Here is a 21,549-nt window from a genome sequence, read left to right on the forward strand (position 1 = left end):
TCTGACGTGGTGCTAAGCCTTGAGGATATAAAGGTGAACAAAAGGCGGTCTTTGACTTTTAAGAGCTCGTGGTTTTATGCAGGAAAAGAAATCATTACTGTAGCGTACCCTGTATGGTAGGAGGTTGACCTTCTGGACGTATTGAGAGAACTTTTAATTTTCCTTTGATTTTATTTACGTAGATACAGTTTTAGACATTGGCCAGGTTAGAAGGTCTCCTAATTTCAAAACCTAGAGATGGGAAAAAAATCTTAGCATGCGTTGGAAGCCCAGATCATTATAACAGTAGAAGTTAATAAAGAGACATTAAAACCTAACCAATGTTCTCTCCATTGAAGAAAAGATGAGTATGGGTGGCCCCTTTTTTTTGCTGCTAAACTAGCTTGCTTGCAAGCAGATGAGTCTCAAGTTTCTTGAGACTTGATTGTGTTGGCCCGGAGAGAGTGAATTACTTCTCAGGGGCTTTGAGGTATTGTGGTGGTCTTTTTGATATCACGAGGCAAGGTTCTGATTCTGTAGAACTCCGTTTCAGTGGAAATTCAATGAACTTTCAATGAAAGTCCAGTAACCTTTCAGTGAAAGTTGGGTAAGTTGAGCTTTGAGCTTCCTGGTAGCTAAGGCAAAAAGGAAAAGCACTCAGCTTATAGAATTCTCTTTGTCTAAGGGAAGGAAGCATGTCCAAATTCATTAAAATGAGACAATGTAAACTAAAGGTGTTTGAAATGGGAAATAAACAGTTCAGACATTTGGAGACAGCCAGGTGTTAGTGTTCGTTAAGCAATAATCTGACCCAAGAGGTAAACTGTTTGCGGGACCAGAACAACTTTGCAAGTATTTAAAGTTTGCATCAAATTTGTACTGGGCTTTCAGCATGATGAGATCTCCTTGTTTTGAATTTAGGGTCTGAATAGGAGGGAGACTGGTTTCGGCTGCTACCCAAATGGTTCGTTTGTACAACGTCATCAAAGGAGACCCCACTGTATATACAAAGTTTATTCTGACCTTAGCTGAAGACTAATTTATCCCATTAAAATGGACAAACGTAGGGATTTTTCAGGGAATAAAAATGAGTTCTGCTCATATCTATCTATTAAATATGCCTTTCAAAAGTACTTCTGAAAACGGAGCGATTATTCGGCTGAGGATTATATGGAATGTTAATTGTTTCATCACTGCTTTAGCACCAATGTTGCATGTGAGGCCATATCAGATGTTCTCGTGGATAGGAAAACTCAAATGGACATCTGTTGGATCTCTAAAATGCCCCCTCCCCGACAGAACCCTTTTAGCATATATTTAACATACTTTTCCTTAATCTCTGGAATCGGATTTCCCTAATTGCCCTCACTTCTTTGGAAATGTCTTCTATGACTTCACACATGCTGTGAGTTGGATACTGAATACACTCTATGGAGACCATGTTAACAGCGGGGCCAAGGTCACCAGTTTGATTTTGATTCCCTCTCTGGTCGCTCCTTCTTGGTATCCTTTGCCGGTTCCTCTTCTTTTCTCAGTCGCTTAAAGGTCGACGTTCCCCGGGGCTGCCTCCTGAGCCTGATCGTCTCGTTCTGTATTTTCTTTCTCTGGGTGATTTCATCCATTTCCTGCCCTTCACCCTCCATTCATCTGCACCCTCTTCCTCACATACAGAGAACAGCACACGGCCATACAGCCTACGTTTAGTCTGGAATCCCAGGCCTGGATAGGTACACCCCCGAGTATGCCGGGAGATGGGGCTGTGTTAAGGGCAAATGAGAAACCTGAGATGTTCAACCTCCATCTGCAGTGGAGGTGGTATCCATGGGGAAGTTGTCACTGCCTCCCCTGCATGGAGGGCACGCCGATGGCTCCTGGGAGCCAGAGGTGACGTAGGGCGGCTGTCTTCCCCATCCGGTGGTCCTGCCGCCACATGGCCCCACGGATGCCAGTAGCCGTGTTTCATTGCAATATCTTGGGCCCGGATAGTGCAGCCTAAGCACAAAGAAGTCCTCTGCCCTTCTGAATTCAACCGCTTGTTTTGAGAACACCTTTGGGCAGGTAAAGGGAATTATACAAAGGCGCTCTCGGAGATGAACAGCTGAGCTTTTGTCAAAGTCATTTCCAAGTATATAGCTAGCCACCGTTTTCTAGTTCTGATAGCTGTGCTTTCTGTATTACAGAAACCCATGCAGGAACTTAATTGTTTTAAGAACAACCACAGCCATTTTAACAAGATTAGTATTTCCTGCAGGGGAAGATAGAGCCGGTATGTTGATTGCCCACAGAACGATTTAGTGGCCAACATCACTTTGGAAATCTGACTTTGTTTTGATTTACGTAAGCAGCGGTTTAAGTCCTTGAATAAATTTTTTTCTGAATCATTGAAAAGACACAGGAGAGCTTGAGTCAGTGTTAATGAACAATTGCACCATTTCAAAGCAAACGAGTATGAATCATCAATACGTAAACACAGTTGCCCCCAGAATGTGTAGGCAGACACTAGTAATTTATACAGTCCTTTCATTAAAAGGAATTAGATTCGCTTTAGTCACGTTAGCTCAATTAGATGTTGAGCTTTTCTGAACCAATATATTCATGACCGCACGATTTCACCGACTTCCTTATCCAATGGGCTAAGCCTTTTTCATGGTATAATGTGGCGCAAAGGGCTGACGTGTCAAGAACAAACATAAGTCGAATGTTCCATTACAGTTCCCGGGCTCACCAGGCTGAAGTTGTCCCTCACAACGCGGAATGTAACGGTTCAGCTCCTCTGACCTAAAAGAAGTTATTTTGCTAATAAAATTCTTCAGCGACGTCATTTAAAACTTGCTCCCAATGAGCACGTTTAAGGATAGGCCAGGGAGTATACAAACGTTAATCACACAGCTCATTCCAAGAGGCTCTTTCCATAGCGTTATTGGGGTTTTTTTTTTCTTACATAGCACATGAAAAGTATGAAATTATACGGCAGCATGAGAATTTTAAAGAACCCTATATGCTAGTCTGCTTAGGACATCTGTTTGAAACATTAACATTAGGAAACACAAACCTATTCATTCTCTCTCCTCCCACCCCCATCTTTTTGTTATTTTAGACAAACAAAGGTGATGCACTTGCCAACCGAGTCCAGAACACGCTGGGAAACTATGATGAGATGAAGGATTTGCTAACTAACCATTCTAATCAGAATCATCTAGTGGGAATCCCAAAGAATTCTGTGCCCCAGCCTCCCATCAACAAAAACGAGCCAAGCTTTCTCCCCGAGCAAAAGAACCGAATGCTCCCACCTCACCAAGATAACACTCACCCCTCGGCCCCAATGCCTCCGCCTTCTGTCGTGATACTGAATTCCACTCTAATACACGGCAACAGGAAATCAAAAGCTGACTGGCCACGGGATGGTCATAACGCTAGCCTTGTACCAGCCAGCCAGGCCAGTAGCCAGCCAAACAAGATGCAGCTGCCTGCGCAAGACCAGCCCCAAGCCCGACTGGAAGACTTCTTCGTCTACCCGGCTGAACAGCCTCAGGTCGGGGCCACTGAAGAGTCAAACCCATCTGCGAAGGAAGACAATAGCCTCAAGTCCAGCGGAGGGGATGCTTTCAAAGAAATCTTTCAGTCCGTCTCACCGGAAGAATCTGAATTTACAGTGCACGCTCCTGGGTCTCCCCTAGTTGCCTCCTCTTTGTTAGCTCCCAGCAGTGGCCTTTCGGTTCAGAACTTTCCACCAGGGCTTTACTGCAAAACAAACATGGGGCAGCAAAAACCGACCGCGTATGTCAGACCCATGGATGGCCAGGACCAGGCACCGGACATCCCTCCGACACTGAAACCTTCCATTGAATTCGAGAACAGCTTTGGGAATCTGTCATTCGGATCACTGTTGGATGGAAAACCCAGTGCGGCCAGTTCAAAGCCCAAACTGCCCAAGTTCACGATTCTCCAAACAAGTGAAGTAAGTAATTTTTCAAGTTTTGTTTGTTTCTTTCTTTTTTTTTTCTTTTTAGTTCACTTCTCTCACCTCTATAATCAAGTATTCACAAGCACCTCTTATTTACCTTCTTGAGCCGTAGATGAGACTCTTCAAGGTCAGAGTCTGAGTCTTGATCTTCTGTGGCTTGTGACTTGACTGATTAACATTCTGCAAATACAGTTAAATCTCCGTAATGTGGAATGGCAGCAGACAAGGTCAGTCTGAGTGAATGAAAATTTGGACTTCTAAAATAGTTTCAGAGAGTGTACCTGTAGCAATATGTACAGATTAGTAACACTGGAGATTGTAATTGGTCGTAAGCAGTATGAGGTCCCTGAAAAGATTGTGAGCCACCGTAGGCCTTCACTAGCAAGTAGCAGGTCATAAGCATAAAACACAGAAGTTCCTTAAGGTACAAGACTGTACAAGTGTGATTTGCTGGCATCGGAAGTGGAAGGCGTTCCTTAAGCATCTTAGTTTCTTGAGTGCTTGTGGGGGCTATTCCTTGGCAAGATCCTAACGTTATCCTCTGTATCCCTCAGTCCTCCCTTCTGCACCACCTTCCTCTGCAGGTACCTACATAGCCCTCTTACACTACCTTGACCCCTTCTGTCAAAGCCAAAGGCATATGCTCAACCACAGTGCCGCTGGGTTTAGAATGACTAACTGTCCTACCCATCTCAGGAGTCATTGCCTTATAAAAGAGAAGTCGGAGGGACCAAAGCCTCTCCCAAAGGAATGGATCGCTAATGATTGGATCCCGGGCCTTGTGGTCCCTGGGTGGGGGACATATTTTGGGTGCCCCTCAGACACCACCATGTAAGCGGCTGCCTACTGCTCCTCAAGTCTTGATTGGAAGAAGCCACTGCTTTTAGATTGGATTCCTGTTACTGGTGCCTAAAGGCTTGAAAAGACACAGAGGAAGAAAGTAGGTTGAAATTCTTACTCAGTAGGAGTCACAGACAGTCTGTGTGAATTGTTGCAGATTCTGAGGTAGTGGTGTCTCAATTACAGAAGTCTGACCATGTGCACCTCTGGCCCTTCCGCCGTTATCCGTACTCAGCAGATGTGGGGATGTCAGAGGATGATGGGAACACAAAAGAAGGGGAGGGGTGGGGCTGAGGGTTGTATTTTCCGCATGCGTGTTTTTAATACTGTTTCATTTCTGAGGCGGTTTCGCTTCTCATCATTCATCAAGTCTTGTCAAGCTTCCCCCTGAGTATCTCCCCAGCCTGTCACCTCTTCACCCTCACCGCCTTCGGAGCGCCCGTGGGCACCCACAGACAGCCCCTCCTATCTGCTCTCCCTCCCTCTAGTGTCACCTCTTTTCCAGACCATCCTCCATTCAGGCTGACCCAGTGGGCTGACGTAGCCATGTCACCCCTGCTTTGCATTCTTCAGCGCCTTCTCATCGCTCCCCGGACAAGGTCCAAATCTCTTAGTCCCGCGTACAAAGCTCTTCACGCCGATTCCATGCTTCTCCTCTGACTTCACGTTTCACCGTCTCTTCGTGCGCAGATGAAATCCCAGCCACGTGGAGCTGCCTGTGGCTCCCCATCATGTCACGCGTTGTCACGCTTCCTTGCTTTCGTGCCTGCTGTTCTCTCGGCCTAGAGCATCTGTCCCCACCCTCCCTTGTCTTCCGGTGAAGTCCTGTTCCTCCTTTAGGTCTACCCGATTGTTCCTTTCTCTGTGAAAGCTTCCCTAATTCCACCAGGCTTACTACAGACTGCTCCCTCTGGAGTCCTCTAGCGCCTTACGTACCCCTTGACTGGCACTTACTTCGTGTATCATAGCTACCCGTTGATGTGTCTGTGTCCTCTATTAGACTGTGAGCTCCTTGAGAGCAAGGAACGTCCCATTCTTCTCTGTATCCCTAGCGCCTAGCAAATGCCTGGTACGTGGTAGCGACTTAATAAATGTTTGCTGAGTGAGAATGAATTTGAAAATTGGTTACTTGAGTACATTTTCGAAGCCACAGTGTGAAGCAACTCACACGGAAAAGGTAAACGGTTGCTAGAAAATCCATCGTTCATTGTATCTCGTTAATTGGACTCTAATCGCCCGTGTCTCGTTCTGCTCTGCTCCTGCACAGTCATTGGGAAGTCCTAATCCTAATTTCCACTGGATGACTTCACACAGGATTGTAATACTTAACATCCACAAGGAAACGTGCATTGAGAGAGGAGTATAATGAGAGGCTGGGATATTGTTCTTGTCCGTTCTCTTGCCCTGGTACCTGGTGGTGTTCCCTCCTCCCACGGCAGTGCCATCACTCAGGACTGGTCTGGGAGTTGTACTGGCCCATCAAGGGGTCTGTCAGCCTATGTCCATACCTCATTAGCGGAGTGACAAGTCCCAGACCCAGTGAGATTCACTCTGTTGTAATCCCCTCTCTTCTACATTCACAACGTGGTTGACCCAGATTCAGAAACGACTTCATGCTTTTGCTCAGCACTCTGGCGCACCAATGAGAGGTACATTTCCAAAGAGAGTCTGAGCTATCTTCACTCTGGAGACGATGATCCAAGGAGCAGCCTGTGTGCACGCAGCCTTTGGTGACAGTACAAATAGACTTTGGTAGAGCCTTGTATGAAAAATGGGTCAGGTGCAATAGAGTCACGGCAAGAGATCAGTGAAGAGAGTACTTATTTTAAAATATTGGTCTCAAGAAATGATTTGAAAGAGGGGTAGACACAAGCTTAGGGCCCTCAAGTCAGGAGAACACCCTGGCTTCAAAGGTAGTATGAAAACCAAGGGTAGGAGGAAAGGAAACCGGAGATTGACAGCCTGACAGGGAGCTTAGAAGGGTGTAGGTTAAAACATGGGCATAAATATAGACGGGGTGGAGCATTATGGAGCTTTGCACCTAATGGAATTTATGTGGCTGAAACTCTGACCAAGGCTGGAAATTCACCCTATTAAATCTTGATGCACTTTTCAAAAGCACTTAGCATTAGAATTCAGCCCCGGTCCCTGGCGCCGAGAGGTCCAGGCGTTGTGTTCTGGGTCCCCAGTCAAAGTAGCCATCGTTGATGAGTGGCAGCATTCCTTGGAGTTATTACTTAAAAGGGCTTGTCCAGAGAGCAGTCACAAAGAGGGTCTCTTTGTGTATTCTCATCTCTGTCCCTGGTTCTAGTGAGAGGAGGTCGACCCGTGTGTTGGTGAAGTGCATTTGGGAGCAGTGGGGGGCTGAATGCCCAGGAAACAGACCGCGTTCTAAGATACACAAATAAGCAGATACTAATATATTTGTGAGTTGGGAGACACAAACTATTATTGAAATGATACGAGCACGTGCCTATGCCCTTGTTCTTTTCCGTGTCTGTGCTTGTGTCTGGAGTGGAGAAGTGTTACTTATGGCCCATCCTTGACATATTTCCTGGCTTCTTTGAATTTCTGTATCAATAAGAAGGGTTCTAGAAGTCTAACCAACTTTATGGCGAAAGGTCAGCTTTTCAACTGAAGCATGCTTTTGGAACAAAATTTGTTTAAAAACTTAGTTTTACAGAATTTACTAACATTCCAGGCAACCAAAAAAAAAAAAAAAAAAGGAGAAAAGAAAAAGACTGAAGTGTTCTTCAGTTGAGCTTAGAAGAATTTTCTGGGAACTGCATCTGAAAACAGTAAAAGGCCTATTTATATCCAGTGGAAACCGAGGGTACTTGCAGATGCTATTTTATTAGGAAATGAATTTGTTAATAAATGTAGCTTTATACGTGATTTCATTACATACATTTTTGCTTATGTTTCTCATTGGGATACAAATCTTTTGGTGTAGATAGCTGTGCATTTTGGCACAATTTGTTGTTAGTATTGTCCGGGAGGTAAACGATTGCACGCAAATGAAAGGGCCAGTGACAGGTATGAAGTATTTCCATCCTAAGTCAATAAGCTTTCATAAGTACAATACTAACGTGTGGAGTGTCATCACCATAAAGGATCATTTGCCTTGCAAGCCGCTCTTGGCTGTGACCCTAAGGCTATCTGAGGCTCCAGCTGCCTCCAAATTAGGAGTCTCTTAGAGAAGTTTGATAGAACCCATAGGAATGATGGGATCTGGCGTTCGCTTATTTTAGTGGCTGGTTTTGTCAACCAGCTGCAAAGCTGTTGCTCACATTTGTGACTGCCCGTTTTGTTGTGTGTCCTATGCAGTGAACACAGTGGGTATAATTAGCTTTATGTATTGCGAGGTAGATGGGGAAGCTCAAGTCCCTTGGGGGAGAACCGCTGAGGATGCTGGGAACTTAGCACTCAGGTGCCGGATGTGCCCAGGCAGCTCCACAGGAACCACTGAGGCAGCTCCTTCAGGGAAGGTTGCTGTGTGCATCCAGGCCGAGCATTTGCCACTTGATGTGCATCACCAGTTTATTTATTTGGGGGCCCACTGTCACGGAAATAAAATAGCACCCAGGCAGTCTTCTTCCCACCCCATCGGGACTGATCTTAGCATTCAGTCCATACAAGCATAGGATCCAGAAAGTTTTGTATGTCCTCTGTCAGTCCATCCCCTAGTGGTTGCTTTGCGTTTGTGCTTTTTGACGACGTCTCCAACGGCATGGTGTCATTGGTGTTAAAATTCATTTTCCGTGGGGCGCCTGGGTGGCTCAGTCGGTTAAGCGTCTGACTTCAGCTCAGGTCATGATCTCACACTCCATGAGTTCAAGCCCCGCGTCGGGCTCTGTGCTGACAGCTCAGAGCCTGGAGCCTGCTTCGGATTCTGTGTCTCCCTCTTTCTCTGCCACTCCCCTGCTCATGTTCTGTCTCTCTGTGTCTCAAAAATAAATAAAAACATTTAAAAAAATAAAAAATAAATAAAATTCATTTTCCTTACCACACGTCTTCATCCCCTCATAACTTCAGTGTCTCCCTAAGCTGACTGAAGTGGCCCCAGGGAGGCATCTGAGAAGGAAAACCGGTGATACAGATAGAACACGGAGCCTTGCACTGTTCATGATGGAGAGGTCAGAGGTGCTGGGTGATCAGGTAGGGTGTCTTGGGGAGGGGCGGCTGAGACCATCCTCACGGTCTTGGGGTGTTTCGCCAGCCATTGACACAGAGGAGTAACCCCGGGAGGTCTTACAGAGATAGAATGCAAGATACATTTTGAACTTGACCTTGAATCCTGGGTGGGATTACAGTAGGTGAAGAGGGATCAGGAGGGCAGTTCGTATTTGTGCGAATAGGGATGGATGGAGAGAATGACAGGTACCAAAAAGGGAGGTAAGAACACAGAAGATACATTCTGAAGATAGGCCAGTTTGTCTGCAGCTGTGGGGTTATGGCACCAAAGTAAGATAGGGCTCAAAAGGCTGCCTTCTAGGTGTCTTGAATGCCTGGGTGATGTGGCAACCAGATGGTAATGGTGAACTTGAAACTTGACTTTCCCAAAGGCTTCATGTGTGGCAACCTAGAAACTGTCTCAAGCCAAGTGCTCTCACCAGCTCAAGCAGTAACTTCCGAGCTCCAGTGCTCTCTACTCCCTTTCAGGGAAGCACATCTCATTTCTGGGGTGCCTGGGCGGCTCAGTCGGCTAATTGTCTGACTTTAGTTTCGGCTCACGGTTCATGAGTTCGAGCCCCGCATTGGGCTCTACGGCTGGCAGCACGGACCCTGCTTGGGATTCTCCCTCTCCCCTTTTTTCTCCTTGCCTCTCCTGCTTGCACACACACACACTCTCTCTCTCTGTCTCAAAAATAAATAAACATTCTTTGAAAAAAGAAAGCACATCTCCTTTCTTACTCTGTAGACCTCAGCTTCTCAACATGCTTTCCCAAGGCTCTCTCTAAAGTTGTGCCAAAATGGTTGTACTCAACCAAGCTGTCTTTCCTGGGTGCCCCTGCCCTTCGTTGTCCCTTTCCATCCATTTGCTCGTTAGCACTAGGCAAGCTGAGGAATAGAGCTCAACTTTGGCTTGGTGAAGGGCTTGTAGATCCCCGGTTTTCTGTGTGTGTGTTTTGTTGTTGTTGTTGTTCCTTCTCATTTCCTCAAATCCTGTTCTTTAGGGTCTGTATTTTCTCTTGTAAGACTCCATGTAAGTGATTCTAGCCACCAGTGTCCTGGAACAATGTCTGCTATTTCCACATTCCATGTTTGCAATGAATTGGGCTATTCGGTTCAGCACAACTGTCTTGGTGTTCTGTGCTTTTAAATCCCTTGTTACTTTTAGCATTCTTTTGGTCGGAAAGAAGCCAAAAGATTGATTTATTCTTCTTCCACTAAAAAAACAACAACAAAAAACAACAACCTTTGATTCTTACACTCTGCAAATTTAAGTCATCCTTAATAATGATACATTTTGAAACATCACTATTTATTAATAATTTCAGTGAATCTTCAGGAGATGGCTGAAAGTCAATCTTACATGAGGGAACATGTGGTATACTAGCAAGTATAGTTTGGACGATGTCTACTGAGCTGTGGGTTCCACATCTGGCCTTGACTTGCTCTGTGAACTTGACAGAGCGATTTTGCCTCTCGTTACATGGGGAGTTCCGACTAGCTCACCAGTGAGGTTTCTTCTAGCTATACATCTCTGAGGGCGTGCTTCTCCTTTGTGTTGAGCCCAGACCTGCCTTGTTTGTGAAGTTACTTCAGCCATTCCCTTGTCATGCACCCGCACCAAGAGTGTGGGGACAGCATGGAGGGATGGAAGCCTTGCCTGAATGCCTCTTACCACCATCCTTCCGAACAGCTGGGGACGTTTTCAGACTAGGGAAATAGGGGAAAGCTAGAATTGGATCTTCTTTGGGGATTGGATACTAGTTCATCCTGGATTAAACTCATTTTTTTTTTAAAAGATAAACAGCTATATGGTGTATTTCACTGGAAAACACCAAGCTGTGAACTCAGGAAATAGCCTCCTAATCCTTTTGTCACTACCCACTCACATCGTGAAAGATGGAGAACTTCTATTTTCACATTACTTCTCAGAAAATATTTTGACAGATTCAGTATGCAGTAAAGTGATAAGCTTTTGTTATGTGTGTTCCAAATCATCCTGTTATCACTGGATATATCGATTAGCTTAGTACATTCTGAGCCAGTCATAAAAAACAGCCTGCTCACATTCTGTGTTAAAGAATAAGAAAAATTGACAAGTAGATAACCATATTGATTCAACCCAAATAGTGAATGCAAAGGGCTTTGGAGAGGAGTTATAAACTCTTTATAGCTGCTGTAAGTCTCTTTAGTATTTTTTAATTGATGTGAAAACAAATAATCCTTAATTAGCCATCTTTTTAAAAAGTACTGTTCTTTGCTTACCAAGCGAGTTGATAATATAGGTGACAATAATGAAGACCTACTACCTTTATACTTTAAAATCTACGAATGCTTTCACATACATCGTCTTATCCTCATCTTACGGAGGTGCAGTTGACAAGTAACAATTGTGTCTGTTCAAGGTATACAGCTAGATGTTTTTATATACATACACATTGTGAAATAACCTCTGCGACTGAGCTAATTAACATATCCATCACCTCTAGCTGCCACGTTCTGAGCATGTGGTGAGAACACTTAAGAGTTACTCTGTTAGCAACTTTCAAGTACTGCTTGAAACACAGTACTGCTAACTGTACTCACCACGCTGTACGTTAATTAGCTCTCTAGAACTTAGTCATCTTGCATAACTGAAACTTTGTACCACTTAACCAACATCACCCCAATTCCCCCTCCGTGTAGCCATCTTATTTGGATCCGACTCTAAGAGAGTCCGGGATTATTGTCATCCCCGCTTTTCATAGGTGCAGAAGGGTAGTCTCAGAGCGACTGAGAGTTTCATGCCTAAAGTCACATGGCCAGCAAGTGACTCTGCTGGGACTAGAAGCCAGGTCTTCAGTGCCATTTCCACAATGGCATTTGGGGTCCAGTGTGCTACTGTATATATATGGGTTAATTTTCCAAAAGTAGCTTCTCTGCTGGCATATAAGGGGCAGGAGAATAACGAGCTGAATCCAGCTTAAGTTGAAATTCCCTTGCTGGGTTCATATTTCAAAAGTCTGGGGCCAAGCATACCAAAAGAGCAATTTTTCTTGTGGTATTACAGGTTACAGTCATGTGTTTTTCATTTACAAATATGGTGAGAAGTAGTGTTTTTGCAATATTCCTAAATGAGTAACATATGACACAACTTGTTAGAGGACCTTTCCTTGGTTCATAAAGTTTCTGAGTTTTTGCCTATTTGGTAAGATGACTTTAGCAGAGCGCTCAGACAACATAGCTAAAATCTGGATTTCTGCAGCCAAAACGCAACCACTGAGTAGATAAGCCTGAGATGTGAATGAGAGGTCACTAAAACGTGGGCATGTGAATGATTGCCATAGAAGTTACGAGTAAGACTTCTCTCAAATGTTTGAACCCCCCTACCCCCCGCCAAGCGGACTGAAACAACTTGTGGGTCATGAGATTGCAAGAGTAGTTAACAAAGAGCAGGCGAGGTCCCTGGCTTTTACCCATAGATACTCCATGGGGGAGTCTCCCTGTTCATCAGTACAAGAATGCGGTTCATCCATGGACTGCCTACACAGAAAGTCACTGCGAGAATAAGTGAGCTACGTAGCTGTGAAATGGCTTTGAAAATTTTACAAGACTCCAGAAATGCAAGATGTATTAGTTTTCTGTAGATGGCCCTAACAATGTGTCATAAACTGGACGGCCTCGAACAACAGAGATGTCTTCTCTCCTAGTTATGGAAGCTGGAAATCCAGAAAGGTGTCAGCAGGGCTGAACTCCACCCACTTGCTCTACGGGGGAATCTTTCCTTGCCTCTTCTAAGCTTCTGGGTGGCCCATGGCTTGTAGCGGCATCGCTCCCATCTCTGCCTTCATCTTCGCTCGTCTTCTCCTCCTGTGTGTCTCTCCGTGTCCTCTCCTCTTCTTGTAAGGACATCAGTCACCAGATTTAAGGCCTGCGCTATATCCCCGATGATTTCATATCTAGATCCTTAACTGATTACATCTGCAAAGGCCGTATTTCCAGATAGTCACATTCTGAGCTTCTGGGTAGAGATGAGTTTTGGGGGGGGGGGGGACACTATTCAACCCACTGTGAGAAGGGTCATTCTTCCACTTCCCAGACCAGGAATGGAGGGAGGCCAGACGGTATTCACTGTGAAAAACCCAAGCCAGTCCCTAGGAGGCAGGTGGGCTTCCCCATCTCAGAGCCGACTTCAGGTGTAGTCCACAATGGTTTGGAGCCCGATTCTCTAAACTCTTCAATTTGTGCCTATGTGAAAGATAATTTCTGGGGATAAATGATTCAAATAAAAGTGTGGAAAAGTGATTTTAAAAAAATCTTTTAGAATAATAAGTATAAAGGTTTTTGTCTTAAGTAATAGAGAAAACAGAATTTGTTGATGCAGTTGACTCAGTTATGAATGAGAGCTTAGGTGGGCAGGCTTATTCTATGGAATAAATATCTTCGGTTTTGTGGGCCATACAGTCTGTGGCAAGTACTCAACTCTGCCACTGTAGTGTGAGAACAGCCATAGACAATACCTGAATGAACAGGCATGGCTGTATGCTGATAAAATTTTTTATATGAATACCAAAACTCAAATACCACGTATTTCCATGGGTCATGAAATATTGTCTTGATTTCTTTCAACCACCTTATAGTATAAAAATCATTCTTAGCCTGCGAGCCGTATCAAACCAGGCAGTGGGCTGTGTCTGACTTGGCACACTTAGTGAGCTGAGACCTGGACTAGATCTAGACAAAGCTTCAGACAGCAAAAAACATTTGGCTTCCTCTGCCTGTCGTCAGCAGGAAGATGGCCTTGAGTAGAGAAGAAAGGTCAGCCCTGCAGCTTGTAGATTGCAGAATCCTAGAGTCATGAGAGATGTCTGTAGTCGAGGGAGAGCGGACCCCTAGAAGGTTTTGCACCCAGGATCAGAAATACTTTTCTTTTTTAATGTTTATTTATTTTTGAGGTGGAGGGAGGGCAGAGAGAGAGGGAGACACAGAACCGGAAGCGGGCTCCAGGCTCCCAGCTGTCAGCACAGAGCCCGACGCGGGGCTTGAACCCACGAACTGTGAGATCATGACCTGAGCCGAAGTCGGACACTTAACCGACTGAGCCACCCAGGTGCCCCAGAAATACTTTTCAAACCGAAAATTGTATCACCATTCAGCAGGGTTCTTTTTCCTTAGTAACTCATGAGGTGAAAATGGTTCGTCTTTTGCTGTTTTAGAATTGGGGTGCCTGAGTTCCCAGGGCACTGAAGTATGTATTTGACTTGGGTGTGGGGTGATAGGGATTTTTAAGATTCTAGGAAGAGCAAGTCCTCTTGCACAACCTGAGTCTTTGGGTCCAATGAGAAGAAAGGGCTAGTGGTCTGTGGCATCCCCTACAGCCTCTTCAGAGCTGATGTGTAGCAGGGATTGTGCATGTGTATACACATGTGCATGTGTCAGTGTCCAAGTGTCTCTCTGGGAGGCCTGAGAAAGCCAGTGGCCTTCTGGGAGGAGAAGGCTAGACAATGATGGCTTTCTTGGCTTTCCCCATGAAGTTTAGCCCAGACTCCAGGGCAGTATCTAGGTTCTGAAGGACTGACAGAAGAAAGGATCTATGTCATTAAGGCTTTAAAGTTGAAACAGGGTTGAGCTAAGCCTCCAAATACATGGTTCGATGGAAAAAAGGAAGTCAGATCTTAGCCAGATCAAATGAACTGAAATAAAGCCTTAGAAGTTGGTGCAGTTGCAAGGGCCGTGATCCTGTGATACAGGGGTGTCATGATAGCTCTTAAAGCGTGTACCATAGAAGAATGTTACATCCGTGTTGTAATTTCATCAATTAGGTTCGTGGGGGCAGAGGTAGCTGCCGTCTTATACAGTTTCTGGAGTCACTATTCACCTAGCCTATGTATGTGAACGGTGACTCCTAAAGCTGGTTAAGGAAATGTCCCTGGCTTTAGAGCAAAGCTGTTGTTGGACCTGCCTTTGCCTGTCAGCCTCTTATTCATCCAGGTCTTGAGGCAGACTTACTGGGGAAGCTGGCGTCCTCTGGGATACCCGGAAGTGCCCTCCCGGGCACCCAGTGGAGATGCAGACCAGGATGCTCACCATAAGTGGGGTCTCACCAAGTCAAATGATCTCTCCCATGTGTCGAGGCACCCACACTGTCTCTCTGTAGCTCTACTCTGCTTGCTTGAACAAACGTGGTCTTTAGGTCCTTGGGAAGATGAATAGACCTAACATCCTCCCAGGCAAGATTGATGGGTAAAGAGGACCCATATCAGAGAATTCAGTTTGAATCCACAATCCACCTATAATAAATCTCAAAGAAAATGGTCTTGTTGGATATTTGAGCACAACATTTGGCCCAAGAACACACATAAGAGAAACCCAAGTGTAACATTTTGAGTTGTTCACATTGAGCCTGATATTATGAATTGTGATGCTTTAAATCTGAAAATATTGTCATATGCATTGTCGAAGAGATCCGTTAGAAGAGAATACCTAGAAGACATATCTTCTTTTATCTGTTTTATCTCCTCGTTCATCCAACAAACTTTTATTGAGCACCCATTGTGCGCCAGGCACTATACCGGGAGCTCGGAGGCCGAGATGATGAAGACATGTTGCTTGATCTTGAGTAGCTTAAATCAGGGCATGTGGACACAGAAACCGAAAAACCACTGTGAAATATGATACATGGTTGTTGAATATTCTTTGGGAGTGGAGAGGATGACTAAGACTGGCTGAAGTGTTCAGGAAAGCCTCTTCAAGAAGGCAGTGACTGGTGTGCTAGCTCTTGAAGTATGATTGGAAGTTTTCTTGGTGGAGTGGCAGTATGGACATTTCCTACAACGTCAACCCACATTAGGTTGCAAACGGGCCTGATGATTCCTGAGAGGCAAAATAATCCTCCGCGTTTGGGGAGTTCAGCTGGAAGATTGGGGTCTTGGGGTCAGCTCCAGGCGTTGAGGAGCTTTTCAGTGCTCTAAGATGGCCGCTGATGTTTTAAGAAAGTCATGCTGGAGGAGGGACTGACAGGGATTGTAGGAAGGGAGGAGCAGGCATGATAGGGCTGGTGAGGTTCAAGGCAGAAAGGACACTGAGCAAGCTATTAAGGTATTCCGGACCAGAAATGCCAGCAATTTGAATTAGGCCATTTTTCAGATTTTTAAGGTTGAATTTGGGTAAGATTCAGTGATTACTTAGGTGGGCCATTGAGAGGAAGCTGGCAGAGAGGATCTAAAATGGCTTTGAGGTTTCTAGCTTGGGCCATCGGTGGATGGTGACACCATTACCCAATAGCCTTTATTTTGACACCCAAATCTTCACAAAGCAGGTAAGTTTCTTCTGTCTCTTTTATTGTCATGTTTTCATGATGTTAGAGGCTTTGAATGTCATGTTATTTGATTAATGTTTGCGTGGTGCTTCTCGTGCAAAGCTTTGTAAGAAAAGTCATGATTATTTTCTTATGCTTCAGTGAAGGATTTATTTCCTATAAATGGCCTTTTTGGTTCTGCACTTAAAAATTAATATCTTAACTCGGAAAGATTATAGTACTTCAGAGAACATGGGAAAATATGCTGAATACTTTCTTAGAAATCACAAAATTGGAAGTGACAATTTTCTGTAAGTTATGGAGTATATTAAATATTGAATTATGTTTTGTATGTTGTAATTTTTGAAAATTAAATGAACACATTTCCAGTTGCATTTTTCTTGCAGTAATAGCTGTGGACTTTGCTATGATCCTTCCTGGCTTTTTTTTTTTTTTTTTTTTTTTCTCCTTTAGACTCATGCCGTCAACACAGGGAATGTGCTTACAATGGTGAGTTGGGATAACTTTCCACTCAACACTATGCTCCTCCCGGCCATAATATAATCTTAAGTGGGAAATTGCATCCTTTGGTTTTGGTGGAGTTGGAATAGGGTTATTGCAACTGGCTATTTATATAAATTGCTACCTTAAAAACTGTTCAGCTCTGCTTCCTTGCCTTTATTTGGTGGACATGGTCATTGCCTTTCAGTTAAGGTCATGAATTTCTGGCAGTGGAAGCAGGAGAAAGGAGCAGAACTGAGTTTACGACACGTTTGCACCCCATGGTTAGTAGGATTGACATTGTGTGTTTCAAATATAGGAAATGATCATCATGTAGTTACTTGATTTTACTTATCCACTCCTCCTCTGTCCTCAACTATTTTAAATTCTCTCTGTAACTCCTGAATATCTGGAAATTATTCTAAACACAGACTTTGGGAGCTGAAAGCCTCACGTTTTGGAGGTGGTGAACACAGAAGCCAGGTGGGAAAAGGTCTCCTCAGAGGCCTCACTGTACCTAGTTACAGATCTGAGCCTTGAACTCTAGACTTGTAACTCTGGACATTAAGGTAAAACAAAAAAGTGGTCGATACCTTAAGGAACAATGGCCTAGTTTATAGAATTAGAGAATCTGCACGTTGGAAGGACCCTGCACAGCCAACCAGTCCAGCTGGCTTGATAGAAATGCATTAGTCTGCTCTTAGGTGGCACATTCCTCACTCAAGAATGGGAAAGTCCTTAAAGGCCACAAGTGAAACCTTCATCTGAGAGTACTTGCACCAGAAATTATCAAGTGCAACATGGAACTTGGCCACTTTCCACAACTCAAAGATAACAGACAAAAAAGTTCCTTCGTTGGGATGTTCCGGCAAATACATTAGCCATGTGAAAAAACAACATCTAGTTTCTGTATTTTGACTTCTGAAGGAAAAGGCATCCCTGCCACATAAATATGTTCATTTCACCTTCTGGGAGGAGAAGCAAGGAAATTGCAGCTGCAGTGTGTTATTGAATCTTCCTGAAATTAGCCTGTAGAGTTTGGGAAGATTGAAAGATTGAATGCCAGTGCCTTCACACACACAAAACAAAAAAAAGGCACTCTACCTTTGCTCTAGTACTGGTTCACCTCTTAAATAGCGTTAGCCAAAATCTCCATTAAAAATTTCTGTGTTCTATATTACAGCTCTGAAACAGTGAAATATACATTTTGGCTTGGGAAGAAATCACCGACGAAATATTCGACTTAGTTTGTGGATTTTAATTGCAACGTAATTTACTCTGTGATTTACATAGGTAGACATAAATATATTTCTTTCCGAACCATATAACAATATGCGTGTGAAAGCCGTGGAGTAAAACAAACAAAAATTGTACTTGATCACTGGTAAGAAAAGATTACGGTTAATTTTTTTTAATGGCAGTCTGATAGTAAAGTCAAAGTGGCATGGGGGAAAAATGATTTCACTAATAGAAGTTTAAAAACTGCATTTTCATAAATCAAGAGTATATAGTACTTAGAGCTAGAAATAACAGTGTTGTGCTTCCTGTTTTGAATACGCCATTAGGCATTTTTGTCTTTGCATTCCTATTTAATCTGTACAGCATTATTTATTCCGATAATTAGTGTTAACTTTCTTGGCAGTAGGCAATATAATTACCTTTAAAATTTAAATGGGATAAAAATGCCTTGAGAACATGGTTTAGGAAAACTCTTAATATTTATTTTCAGTTGCCTCTTTAATTATTCATTTATGGAGTATTTGAAAAAAAAAAAAAACAAGAATCTTGAAAACTGGGAGGCCACACTGACAGAATGACATTCCAGATGAATGGCTTCGTGTTCTCAGTTGGTTGAGTAACATCCTGGACGGCTAAGCCATTAGTGATGTCCAATGGAAGCTCCACTACCCATTTACGTTGCCAATCTAAATATATTTCATTTATTTTGTTTTAAAGTTTATTTTTTCTGAGAGAGAGAGTGAGACAAACGAGTGATGAGCGGGGGAGGGGCAGAGAGAGGGAAGGACAGAGGATCCGAAGCAGCCTCTCTGCTGACAGCAGAGAGACTGATGTGGGGCTTGAATTCACGAACTGTGAGATCATGACCTGAGCTGAAATCGAGAGTTGGCCACTTAACTGACTGAGCCACCCAGGTGCCTCTAAATACATTTTATTTAGATCACCCCACACTGCTTTTTCTTATTATGATTGGTTCCCATTAAAATAAATCTCTCTCTTAACCCTGTACCCGTCCCTTTCCAGGTTGTAAAATCCCAAGTTTGTAGCTCACCGAATTACACGCTTTAACCCCTCCATTCACCAGGCAAGGAGGCAGTTACTTTAGTTTATTTGAAGAGTCTTAGTGCCATGTATGTGAATCTTGATTTCGAATATAAATATGAAAGTGATTATTTTCTTAACTGTGTAAGTTAATGAGAAACTAGCTTTTCAGCCTAATAAACCCTATAGTTCTGAAGGAGCATACGAGTCTCAAAGAAAATCAATGTTTCTAAAGATGGGCGGAATAAAGTTCGTCTGTTCTGAGCCATTTATTATGTATTGAGCACATCTACATGCACAATGTAGTTTCGGTTTTATGGGGGATTCCAAAACATTAGGAAAGACGGCTGGATTTTTCCCAGTTCCAGTCAGAGAATAGGTACTTGGCACAGAGTAGGTGGAGTCCGTAGCATATCTGAGGCAATTCGAAAATAATCGCGAGAAAACGTGTCTTCTGTTGTGTGATAAACAAGGAGAGCAAACAGGAGGGTGTTTTCTGTGCGGGCCTTGCCTGGAGATGCGAGCCCTGAGACTGACCAGCCAACAAGGCTAGGATTTGAGGAGGTGAGCCCTCTAGGTGAGGGAATTAGGTGACAAAGGCGAAGAGTACAAATCAAGAACAGTTTTGATAAGTAACGACCAGTCACTAAATCGTCTGACGTTGTCAGGCACCCCTTCCGTGCAGAGTACTGTGCTGGGGCTCTGAGGGAGACCTAGTTGGATGAGATCGTGCCCTACATTCAAGAAGCTTCCCTCTAGCGTGGCAGCTAAGATATGTACACAGATAATAACAAAACGAGACCAAACACCAGGATTCCAGGAGCGGGCAGGGTGCTACAGGAGCCCGGAGGAGGGAGCAGGGCAGGCTGGTGGGCAGGTGTAGGATGGGTCTGGGGAAGCATTGCCATCTGCAGCAGGTTCTAGAAAGCACTACCATGAAATCATGGCAATTCACTATCTTTTGGGGCCACTAGCTCCTTTCCCCAAATGGACATATGCAAACAATTTCATATACAGTTGCTTAGACTTCCTGAATACAATCTGTGCACCCTCCAGGGAGTGCGTGTACCCCAAGTCGACACCTCTGGCAGAGCAGGGAACAAATGGCTTCGGAAAAGGGTAGAGCCATATTCAAATTGCGACTCTGTCGCCTCTACCTGTGGGATTTGGCCAAGTTTCTCATCTAGGAGACAAGGACAGTAATACCCACTTCAGAGTACTGAGGCATGAAACGAGTCCGCAGAAGTCATGTGATTGCGTCGCCAGGGGCCAGACACATTCCACTTCTCACGGTACCGTGTGGCTGTGCATGGTTCCCCGCGAGCAGCGGGACTGGCTGCCTGGCTGTGCTGTTTTATTAAGTGCTGTTTTTCTTCTATCCATTCCCCCCAATCAACAACCTATTTGTTTTAAAATGATCCCCAGGATTTAAAGGGAATGAGCATACGGGGCAAAATGAACTGGGAAATAATAATCCCACACTGGATTCCTAGAATAAGCAAAGTCAAAAATGAGCCTGAGTGTTCTCTTTGGATGTTGTCGATCACGGTGTGCCGGCAGGTGCGTGTACGTGTGTGTGCGTGCGTGCATGCGTTCGTCTGGGTGTGTATGTGAATAATGGGGCTTTGTGCTCTCTTTGTTTCACCCTCCCCTCCGGAGGGCTTTATGCTTTCATGTTCCTTGGTTATGCCTGAAACCGTCTTCCTGTGTCCACTCTTCCCCCCCCCACCTTTGTTTTGATTTACTGATGGATGCCTCAAGATTTTGGTAGGAGCAATCCAGCCTCACAGAAATACACACACAAACTCAAAAGTTGACATGTATATACACAAAAGCCCATATAACAACAGAACAAAAGCAGCGGGTGACGAGTACATACTATAGTTGTTGTACGAACTTCTAATGTAGCTTTATGAACATGATATTTAGAGAAGAAGTAAAAGGAGGGTGGCAATAGGTGGTGGGGTTTAAAATCAAAAGTTACTCAGCTGGTCGTCATACAGGTGACTCAGGTCGGCTTTGTATACCATGAGCGTTTTGATTGCAGGGCTTAAACATATGTAGTCCTAATTTTAAGAAAACTGGTGGAATACATACTCGTTACACAAACAAAAGCCCTTCCATTCAGCTTTTCATTGCTTTACAGTTATTTTCTCCCAAATAAAATGAGTAATTATTCGAAAGTACTTTTAGCACACACACCCTGTGGGCTAAGCTTGCTCCTGACATCCACAGTCCTTTGAATGGAAGTGCCACAGGCACCCTGCCACTATAGGCCACAGCCAAGTGTCATGTGAATCTGAGTCTCACAGGTTATGTAGGAAAGGAAGGACAGCCACACCAGCCTGCTCCTGAGAAAGGTGCAAAATGCAGGGTCTAGAGAACAGCGACAAGGTCTTATGTGACACTAGGTGCTGAGTAGGTATTTCATCCATGTATGTTAGTGGATGGGTGGATGAGTGGATGCTTGGATGGATGGAGGGAGGGAGGGAGGGAGGGAAGGAGAGAGGGATGGATGGAGGGATGGATGGATGGA

The 21,549-nt window shown here is 44.2% G+C and overlaps 1 protein-coding gene across 8 annotated transcripts in view; it reads left to right on the top strand.

Moving 5' to 3' along the window:
* AFF2 (ALF transcription elongation factor 2) overlaps positions 1 to 21,549 on the top strand; it is a 454,063-nt gene that overhangs the window by 158,351 nt on the left and 274,163 nt on the right. For all 8 annotated transcript variants that reach the window (XM_049644415.1, XM_049644417.1, XM_049644419.1 and 5 more), the window contains exon 3: positions 3,077 to 3,937. In XM_049644415.1, the coding sequence (XP_049500372.1) occupies positions 3,077 to 3,937 (861 nt within the window). The remainder of the gene's footprint in view (positions 1 to 3,076; positions 3,938 to 21,549) is intronic.

Source organism: Panthera uncia, chromosome X (assembly GCF_023721935.1).
Source record: "Panthera uncia isolate 11264 chromosome X, Puncia_PCG_1.0, whole genome shotgun sequence".
Taxonomy (NCBI): Eukaryota; Metazoa; Chordata; class Mammalia; order Carnivora; family Felidae; genus Panthera; species Panthera uncia.